General features: G+C 42.3%; 1 protein-coding gene and 1 pseudogene across 1 annotated transcript; one reads left to right on the top strand and one right to left on the bottom strand.

Moving 5' to 3' along the window:
• The first annotated feature begins 2,079 nt into the window (after window positions 1-2,079).
• Window positions 2,080-3,262, top strand: LOC136485973 (glutathione S-transferase T3-like; annotated as a pseudogene).
• Window positions 3,263-3,611: 349 nt separating this feature from the next.
• On the bottom strand, window positions 3,612-4,932 carry LOC136484979 (protein ALP1-like). The gene is made up of 2 exons (XM_066481933.1): window positions 4,685-4,932; window positions 3,612-4,599 (listed from the first exon to the last, which is right to left on the bottom strand). The coding sequence occupies exons 1-2, from the start codon at window positions 4,930-4,932 to the stop codon at window positions 3,612-3,614; spliced, it is 1,236 nt and encodes a 411-aa protein (XP_066338030.1).
• Between the last annotated feature and the right edge of the window lie 5,927 nt (window positions 4,933-10,859).

The following is a 10,859-nucleotide window of genomic DNA, read 5'->3' as shown; positions in this document are numbered from 1 at the left end:
CTAGAGCCCATTTTGGTCGAGGATCAAAGGTCTGTTCTCTACTAGTGGCATCCACGTGGAAGATCAGATATGGGCATGTTTAGATACATATCTAACTATAACTATATCTGTATCTATATTTAGAGCATCTCCTACAGATGGGCTAAATGCATCTGTGTATGCTATTATAGCTACTGTGGCCCAAAAAAGTTGTCCAACAGACTTTCTATCCGGTCTTCTATTTTTCACCGCTTGCCATCCCGCAGTCGTCGCTGGCCATTTTTCGCATGCGAGGCTCGCTTGCTATCCGCGGCGCCAATGGAAACCCGCGCGTAGGCTTCGCCTCTCCCGTGCTCGATTTCCTTCTCCGCACGTCGGCGCCAATGGAATCCCGCGCGCAGGCTTCGCCTCTCCCGCGCTCGATTTTCTTCTCCGCGCACCAGCCTCTCCCGCTCCCGCGTGCGCCCCCCTGTCGTGCTCCTGTTTTTCTCCCCATCTCCGCGCTGCTTCTTCTCGGCACCTACTTCTTCCTCTCTCCACGACGCGCTTCCCTTTGAGGACCTCGGAATCGTGCCGAGGCACCATGTCGCAGGCACAAGTAGAAGGGGATCTGATGTCTACGAGCCACGGCCACGGGGACCCCATTTCTTCTGAGCTCCACTCGTTCCCCATCTTCTCGGCGGCCAGCGGTTGGGAGCAACAGCAGTTGCCGTCGTTGCCTTGGTTGCAAAGTGCAGGGGTACCTGGGCTGTGGCATGGAGTTCTTCCTCCCAATGCTGCCCCCGCTGCATCAGCCCCCTTGTCTGGCATGTATTCCGGTGAGATCCAAATACCTAGATCCAATTTTTTTGTTTTTTAATAATCAAATATTGATGGTTGGTTTACTGGAGTCTGTTGCTGCCGATGTGAAATCATGTGCATTTAATTGCTCTCAAGTCAGCCACCTGTGATGTGTGATGTCTCTTGCTTGCCTTACAAAATTGGCCTTGTTTCAGCTATAATTGTTCTTGCGGTTATGTCCATTGAGAGGATAATTGTCAGATCTATGAGTTTCATCATACATGTTGACTTGTTAGTATGATCTATAGCAAAAAATGATCTTTCAACCAGATCTGTCCTGAATTAAATGTGGCCTTACCATGGGCTGAACATAAACAAATATTGTGTAGAAAACAATCCATATGAATTGATTTTGTATGAGTTTTTCCCTATTTATTGGTTGCATCTCACGTTCTCCACTAAGTTGAAAAAAGGAGTACACACGACCATTCTGAATTAAATTACTCCTGGAGGTTGAGTAGTCATCATCTCGGTAGAGAGCAGCTGTAGCACATGAGTCATTGGCTTATGAAAACATTCTTGGCAATTACTTGTGAATGAAAGCATTCTTGTGAACTCAGATTTGGTGAGCTCTGAATCATGAAAGCGTTCTTGCTCCTTTTAGATAGTAGAAGTTCGACTAGTTGCAGTAAAGTGAAGGTAGTGATTGTGCATATTTACAAATTTATTTGTTGAACTAGAGTTTGTGTATTTTAGTATGTTTAGTAATTTTATTCTCTGAACAGTATGTTACCCTCTTCTTTGTGATCATCCAATTGCTGAACTGTGCATATAATGAGTTGAGGTCAGAGTTTTCTGAAACTTGTTCAAGTGTCTGTCTAATTTGCTATCAATAGTAGATTTTTATTCATCAGATTTTTTTTCAGTTGAAACTCTCTAGCTATGTACCACATCTGAAATGAACATGTAAGCTCATATGCAATCTATGAATAGCTATGTATTGCGAGTACTTGTGAATGAAAGCATTCTTGGCAATTACTTGTGAATGAAATCATATTTCAGTCTATGCTCTTGATTTACCTATTTCAGTCTATGATCTTGATTTACCTGTTTCAGTCTATGATCTTCATTTACCTGTTTCAGTCTATGATTTTGATTAACCTGTTTCAGTCTATGATCTTGATTTACCTGTTTCAGTGTATGATCTTGATTTACTAGTGAATGATACCACATCTGGAATGCTTCAGTTTTACCTGTTTGTTGAAATCATATTTCAGTCTATGATCTTGATTGTCCCTGTGGTATTTTTTCACAAGCACCATGGATTCGGAAAGATCTTTTACCGACATCATTACAAGGGGATGTAATCCTGCTGCTTTGTCTAATAATGTCCCAACTCCTAATGAAACGCCAGATTGTGATGAGGCCCTAGCAAGTCTGAAAGGGAGTCAGAAAAGGTCCAAGAATTTCAGTAAAGACGAGGACGAATTGTTGGTCTCAGCATGGCTAAATGTGAGTTTGGATCCAGTTCACGGAGTTGATCAATCACGTTCGACATATTGGAAAAGAATATATGATTATTTTCATATGAACAAGACATTTGATTCTGATCGAACGCAAAGCTCCCTAATGAGCCGGTGGTCTGGTATCCTACATGATGTGAACTTATATGCTGGTTGCGTTTCAAAGATAGAGGCTAGAAATCAAAGTGGTTTATCTATCGCTGATAAGGTAAGATAGCATACCTTGCCCTTCCAATTGTATATGATGTTCCTCTGATAATGGAGAAGCGGCAAAATAATTCTCGGTTGGCCATCCATGAACTGCTAGCAAAAGATTGTAATTCTGAAACTATCTGACCAACTGTATATGATGTTTCTCTATGTGATGCAGTCTCTATGTTTTTGATTTTGCAGGAAAAAAATGCATTAAAAATGTTCAAGTCTGAGGACAAGCAGCACCGCAATTTCCCTTACCTCCATTGCTGGGAAAAATTGAAAGACAAGGCCAAGTGGAAAAATAGAAGCAATCAGAGTGGAACGGCTTCAAGGAAAAAGCAAAAGACCACGGCGAATTCAAGTCATGTAGCGGCTGCACAATTAGTTGTCACTGCTAATGGTGAAGAGAGTCAGGCAGCAATGCCTACAGTGGACATACCTAAGGGAAGAAGAAGGAGAAAGACAAATTACGACAACGTTCCAGCATCGAAGCATTGGATTATCTGTTGGCAAAGAAGAAAGAGGCTGACATAGAGAAGGATTTGAAGAAAGAGGAGAGGTGCAAAAAAGCCTTTGCATTGCAGGAAGAAAGGATCAGAATCGAGGAAGAAAGGAACAGAATTGAGGAAGAAAGGATCAGACTTGAAAAAGACAAATTTGAGTTCGAAAGGAACCTTGAAGAAGAGAGAATTATGAATGTCGATACGAGTACCATGTCCACCAAACAGCAGCTACTATACGAACAGCTCCAGAATGACATACTTGCACGGCGTATAAAAAATTAGATAAAGTATCATATTGTTCTGGTTGTCTTAATTATTTGAATCTGTCGGATTGATACAGTATCACATTTTGTTCTGGATTATCACATTTTGTTACATACATTATCACATTTTGTTACATACAGTATCACATTTTGTGAGGTGGCCTTCACACATATATTCGAAATCTATGCAACGTAAATAAGCCAAGAACCATGCACAGTATTTTTTTATTAAGCACGGTCACCATCGTGTAGGAAACAATAATTGTAATCATAACATCATTACAGTCCAACGACAAATGAAATCAATCATTAATAGTATTATTGTATAAATCTGGATAATTTTGCCACAAGTGCTCAATAAGATCGGCCTAAAGTTGTGTGTGCGTTTTCTTGTCCTTGATGTTCTTGTAATTTTGAATGAAAGCATCGAGCTCAGGGGTACTATCATGGGATACTGTCACCTTTTCTCCCATGTCATCGTAATTGAAATCATCTTCGTCATCCCCCTCATCCTCAACAATCATGTTGTGCATAATGATACAAGCGTTCATGATTTCTCCGAGTGTGTCCTCATCCCACAAACGAGCTGGTCTTCGAACGATAGCAAAGCGAGATTGTAGAACCCCAAACGCTCTTTCAACATCCTTTCTACATGCTTCTTGTGCCTTAGCAAAATATTTCTTCTTGTTACCTTGAGGTTCTGGTATGGTCTTCACGAAAGTGGCCCAAGATGGATATATGCCATCTACGAGATAATAACCCATTGTATAATTGTTTCCATTGATGCTATAGTTAACCTGTGGACCCTCACCTTCAGCAAGCCTTGCAAAAACAGGAGATCTTTGGAGAACATTGATATCATTATGTGAGCCTGCCATCCCAAAAAAACCATGCCAAATCCAAAGATCTTTAGAAGCAACCGCTTCTAGTATAATTGTAGGATCCTTTTTGTGCCCCACGTATATACCCTGCCATGCAACAGGGCAATTTTTCCAGGTCCAGTGCATGCAATCTATGGAACCAAGCATACCTGGAAAACCTCTTCTCTCACCAATTGCAAGCAATCTAGCTGTATCATGTTCATTCGGCATTCTCATGTACTCATGACCAAATATATGAACAACAGCTCTGACAAACCTTCTCAAACTCTCTAGAGCTGTACTCTCACCAATACGGACATAGTCATCCGTAGCATCAGCCGCTACTCCATACGCTATCATCCGAAATGCCGCCACAACCTTCTGCAAACAAGATAGTCCTAGGGTACCAGCTGCATTTCTCTTTTGCACAAAATAGTCGTCATGCTTCTCGACAGCATTCATTATACGGACAAACACATGACGCCTCATTCGAAATCTATGCAAGAAGACTATTTAATTAGGCGAAAATCGAATGAATTATACAAGGTATAATTGAAAAGAAATAGGGGGTACGTACAAACCTGCGCCTGAAATAATTTGGCCCGTATGTAGGATCATCTGAAAAATAGTCTTGATAAAGTCTCACGTGCCCTGACTGTCTATCACGATTTAATACACGATGTCCCTCAACAGAACCACGATAATGTGGTTCATTGCCAATATCCGTTGCTACTATGTCTGCAGCGGCAATATACAATTCATCGTCATCATCCGAAGATGATGAATCCACCACTTCATTCAGCAGATTGAACTCGGCTTCAGAATCCATTACACATCTACGGCTCCAGGGCGAAGGGATGGATTCACCTGAGAAAATCTGAATGCATGCAGTGCTCACTGCGGTTGCTGCTCGGCTCCACCGTCGCACTGAGCGGCGCGGCCAGGCAGGGACAGCCGTACCAATTGGTGCGCCGCCAAGGGGTAGGCGTGCGTTGAGAACAGAACGGGAGGCTGCCGTGCGTTGCGAGCAGCAGAACGGGAGGCGGCCGTGCGTTGCGAGCAAGCCTGGCGGCGGTGCTGCGTTGCGAACCAGGCCTGGTGGCCATGTACCGACCAACCGTCTTGGCCCATTTAAATATAGAAAAGGACCATTTAGCTAGGCTGCTGTAGCCATCATGTTTTTTAGAGGCTTTTCTATTTTACATGTTGGCTAAATCAAGAGATTTAGCATTTATTTTTAGCTAACCTGTAGGAGATGCTCTTATGTCTATATCCATATCTATATTATAATAATATATTAATAAAGAGGCCGTGATTTTGGTTTGTTGCGGCCTCCCGGATTCTATCTTATGTCCATCACTTCTACGGTTCTAATGCTTTTTGGGGAGTCCATATCCTGCACGCCCGCCCCTGTTTGTAGTCCAGCCTTGCACGCCACCTCCTGGAGGGCAAAGGCAGTCCATCTACCATTCGCCTTCTTCTCCGATTGCGATTCAACAAGGTGGACAGGATGTGAACCGACATGGAAAAAGAACCAAACGAAGTAGAACGCCAATGAACAATTGAGCATATAAGATCGGTATAAGCCATAACATAAATTGGACAAGATAAGGTGAACAAGATCGGCGAGCGGCGTGCATGAGGTCATCAATCTGCTTACCTGCTAGAAGTGGTTGTTGCTGAGGTCGAGGTCCTACAACGAGATCGCGCGAACGCGAGCTCACGGGCTAACCCAGCGTCCGCTTTGGCACCACGCGTCGCCGCCAATCGCCTTGCCGAATCCAATCGTAGCCACTCGACTACGTCAATCGAGGACGCCAAGCGGAGGAGCCGTACCCGTCCGCGGCAGTGGGGTGCCATCTCGCCCACAAGCCTACAACCACAATCCACAACACGCCTCCACGCTCCGCCTTCATGCGTGCAAGTTCTGCCTCCATGTCGCCGACAGCCTTCTTGCCGGATCCGGCGGTGGTAGGCTCCTCCACACCAGCACCAGCTAGCATCTTGTTCGTTTGGGCTTGTTTAGCTTATAAGCTGTATTTTTTTAATCAACGAGCAATATTTTTATCTCACACTAAATCAGTCAACAGTACTTTTAGCTATGGCTTATCAGCCAAATAAGCCCAAATGAACATAACACTACGCTGTGTATGAGAAATCATTCGAGCTACAACCGAATCGAAGAGGAACAGAGGGCTAATGGGACTGAGAGAACCTAGATGTGGATGAGAAATCATTCGAGCTACAACCGAATTGTGGTGCTTGTGGGTGGAGCCATCACTACCGGAGAATGGCTCTTTGCCGAGTGCCAAGTGGATTGCCGAGTGTTTTTTTCGGAGTGTGGAAAAAAACACTCGGCAAAGAAGCTCTTTGCTGAGTGTTTTTTTTGACACTCGGCAAAGAAGCTTCTTTGCCGAGTGTTTTTTTTGACACTCGGCAAAGAAGCTCTTTGCCGAGTGTTTTTTTGACACTAGGTAAAGAAAATTTCAAAGCACATTTTAAAGCAGTAAATTAATTCAAATGAAAAAGTTTTCAACTACAAAGTTGTATAACTCATCAAGATGTACAATGTTTGTTTTGGTCTTTTCTTCATATGACAAAGTGAAAGTAAATTTGTTCACAAATCTAACATATCTCTCTTGTAGTTTATGAAACTACAAGAGAGATATATAAGATTTGTGAATAATATTAGAACGACCATGTCGGATGAATAGATGATCAAACACCCCAAATAAACTTTGTAGATCTCGAAAAGTTATGAAACTTTGTAATTGGCAACTTTTTGATTTGAAATCATCTTGTCATGCAAAACTGCGTTTGAATTTCAAAAATTTAAAATTTGAACTTTTCAAACGACCTCGGATGGAAAAACAACCAAAATAGACTTTGTAGATCTCGAAAAGTTATGAAACATTGTAGTTGGCAACTTTTTGATTTGAAATCATCTTGTCATGGAATTTTAAAAATTTAAAATTCAAACTTTTCAAACGACCTCGGATGGAAAAACAACCAAAATAAACTTTGTAGATCTCCAAAAGTTATGAAATATTGTAGTTGGCAACTTTTTGATTTGAAATCATCTTGTCATGCAAAACTGTGTTTGAATTTCAAAATTTAGAAACGACCTCGGATGAAAAAACTTCCTAAACTAAAAGTATAGATCTCGAAAAGTTATGAAACTTTGTAGTTTACAACTTTTTTATTTGAATTCATTTAGGGCCTCAAACAAGCAATTTACACTCAATTTAGTATAATATGCGGGGAACCAAAACAGAATCTAGACATAGGTGGCAGTGTGGTGCAGTGGTTAGAGGAGGGGAGGTGTGAGGGAGAGGTCGCCGGCCTCGTAGCCGCGAATTTTACGCAAAAAATGCCAGAGATGGGGTGGGTCCTGGCCTGTGGGGGCACTCGGCAACTTTGCCATTTTTTGGGGGTTTTTTCCTATTTTTTTTCCATTTTTTCGGGTTTTTTCGGTTCCAACTTGCACTCGGCAAAGGCTTTGCCAAGTGCTCGACAAAAGACACTCGGCAAAGACGCCTTTACTGACCCATTTTTTGCCGAGTGGTCTTTACCGAGTGCAGCACTCGACAAAGCCTTTGCCGAGTATAAATTGGGCTTTTGTCGAGTGTCCCTGGCACTCGGCAAAGCCACTGAGTCCGGTAGTGCATGGCAAAAGCTGCTGGGCATGGCTGCCGAGATTATGAGATTTGGGATGCGGATTTTTTTTTGTGTGTGAGGAGGGAGACACAGGTGTTCATCACTCGTCAGATGTTGGGAAAAAGGCTCCTGGGACCTCGGGGGTTCATAGTCACAGCGGTGAAGTCCTACGCTCCACTTCTTGCTTGAAAAAGTGGCAGCCGTTGGATCCTACAGCTCCGGCCGGGAGCAATGTAGGTATGTAGTCGGATGATAAGCTAATGACAGTTTTAAACGCAGCCTAATGTACTTCCATGTAAAAAAGTACTCGCTTCATTTCAAATTATAAGTTATTCTAACTTTCTTAGAGACCGAAAGTATCTCAAGTTTAACCAAAATTATAAAAAGAATTTTAAAGATTTATAACATCAAATAATTAAAATACGAAAATATAATTAATGAAGAATCTAATGATACTTATTTGGTATCATAAATTCTATTACTTTATTATATAAACTTGGTTAAACTTGAAATGCTTTGACTCTCTAAAAAAGTTGAAAACACATCGATAGTATATAAATTAAAGTAATGATATATTTCCGTTTAAATATTTATGTGCTTTGTAACTAGAAAATGTCTATCAAGGTTGTATTTTAATTCATCACAGGCTTAATAGGAAATTGTGATATTATTGCTAACATATATTATGGATTTCATGGCTATCATAAAATAAATTTTAAATTTTATACAAAGGGTAAAACAAATATATATGCATTCATCGTCGTTTTCATCAACATTTGGTAGTTTTTTTCCCGTTGCAATGCACGGGCATTTTTGCTAGTGGCTAATTACTAGCTAGGCTAAAAATTAGCTCAAATTAGCTATGGTTGGTTAGTTAATTGGCTAATAACTAGTTGAAGACTTGTTTAAAAATTTAGTCCTCATATTTGGATGCAGTAGAGCTACTTTGGCTAATTTTTAGCTAGCTAGTGATTAGCCCTTGTATCAAACAAGCCCATACTCAGATAAGGATTTCAACTTTCCGTAAATAAAATATTCAAGTAGGAAAACAAGTTTCAGATGAGGATTTACCAAACTGTTCAGATAAATGAACGAAATTTCAGATAAGGATCTCCTTAAATATTCAGATACAGATTTTGCGAGAATCGGGTGCATGAGTGGAAAGGATTCACGGAAGCGATTTTATTGAATTTCCGGTGTTATTTAATTTCTCACCCTAATCCATGTTAATTTGGTCAAGAACAAGATACTTGCTGAACTGAGAGGGTCGATCTCCTGCTTGCTTGACTTGCAGTTGATTCCGGTACACGAGTAAATCACATATGCTTTGAGTTTGTATGCTGCCATTTAGTAAATAGAAGGAAAAATATGCTTTGAGTTTGCGTGCTGCCATTTTGTAAATAGATGGAAAAATATGCTTTGAGTTAGAGTGCTGCCATTTTTTGTATATAAAAGAAAAAAAACTATCAGTATGGTATTTACGTGCTCCCTCCATCATAAATTGTAAGTCTTCTTGGTTTTTTTACATCTTACCCAAAACAGCCTCCCAGTCCAAGAATTTTGGCAAGATTGAAAAAAATTCATCTCCAACAACTCACAAAGCTACCTCCCAATCTTTTGGCACTTGAAAAAACCACCCCCACACGCGGATATATACGCACGCATATCATCGTGCCAATAAAGGTGAAAGGACATGAGAAAGAAAATGAAGTAGGACAGGGTTCCTGATGCAAATGTACAAGAGAGAAAGAAAGTATAAAAACGGTTGGTGTGATTTAGGAATAGTTTCCTGATGTAAAATTACCTTCTATTTTTAGGAGCGAAATTTTAGAAACTATTGGAGGAAGCCAACAAATATGCTTCCAATTTTTTTTAGTCACTTGGAAAACTCAATAATTTATCAAGTGATTTTTTTAGAAACTATTGGAAATGCTCTTACAACTTTGTTAGAACAGGCAGCTTTTTTCCCATATGGATTCATCTCAAGCGATCTGAGCATTTTAATCTCCTTTGGTTGCAAATGACTTGTATTAAGTTGTATGAAACTCTTGCTAATTTAAACCCTTGCAAGTCATGGGCATCTAGTAGTTGCAAATTGATGACTCCTATGTTACACCAAGAGAAAACTTCTCCTCATAATGCTCGTGAAATGCTGCTTCATGAGGATCATGACAATCGCTTAATGTTTTATCCATCGGAATTTCTATTATGCGACGGTCGCACTCGGAGCCAAGCGCGCAACGCTCATGCCCGCGCCCCTGTCACCCCGTGCCCGCGCCGACAAAGAAGAAGACGACGGCAGCTAGGGTTGTGGCGAGGAGCTCGCCAGCATTAGGGTTTTGAGGTAAGGAACTTCCCCGGCGGCCTTAGAATGGGGTTTGGGGGGGCGGCAACCGCGACATAGTGGTGGAGGCGGGCGAGATGGAGGCGGGGTGGGGCGGTAGGGGCGTCGCCTACCGGGCCGGCCGGAGAAGGCGGTTGGGCGGGGATGGAGACGGCGGGAGCCGCCAGTCGCCGGTGGTGGGGGCGGAGGTAGTGGCAGGGCGGTGGTTGGACGAGGACGACGCCGGTGAGCTTCCCAGTCTTTAGGGAAGGATGGGGTCGATGGGCGGCGGTGGGATATGGGCGGCGCGACCAACGGCGAGGAAGGCACTGGGCAGGGGTGGTAGGCGAGGAAGACAGGGTGAGGCAAGAAGGGCGCGAGGACGGCTAGGTGGGGTGGAAGATGACGTGGAGCCGGTCGCACGTTATCGGGGTCCTTTTCTCTATACTGAATGGTTGGCAAATATTTGAGCCTTTTCCTAGTGTGCAATTTTGAAAGATGCTCCATTCCTATGTGCCACTAAAAAGTTAACATGGACCCTGGTGCCATGACACTAAACTCTTTTGTCAAACACACTATTCCATCTCCATTCTGCTTGGTTTTGACCATTTGGTAGCTCTTACATGTGGGACCGGGCAGAAAAAATCTCCATGTCGCCCTTTCAGTCACGGGCATATGTGGAGGCTGTGTTAACCAATATTGACTAGCATCTCTCTCAGTCTCTCACTCTCTATTCTCGCTCGACTCCCTCAGTTCCCTAATGCTAGCGGCGGAGA

The sequence above is a fragment of the Miscanthus floridulus genome, chromosome 10 (assembly GCF_019320115.1).
Source record: "Miscanthus floridulus cultivar M001 chromosome 10, ASM1932011v1, whole genome shotgun sequence".
NCBI lineage: Eukaryota > Viridiplantae > Streptophyta > Magnoliopsida > Poales > Poaceae > Miscanthus > Miscanthus floridulus.
Note: the sequence above shows the minus strand (reverse complement) of the source record. Positions and strands in the feature narration are given on the sequence as shown.

Bases quoted from the DNA above. Each gene is read 5' to 3' on its own strand.
- LOC136484979 (XM_066481933.1), bottom strand. From the start codon at position 4,932: ATGGATTCTGAAGCCGAGTTCAATCTGCTGAATGAAGTGGTGGATTCA. The intron at 4,600-4,684 runs GTTTGTACGTAC...CTTCTTGCATAG, and splicing joins CCAAATTATTTCAGGCGCAG to ATTTCGAATGAGGCGTCATG.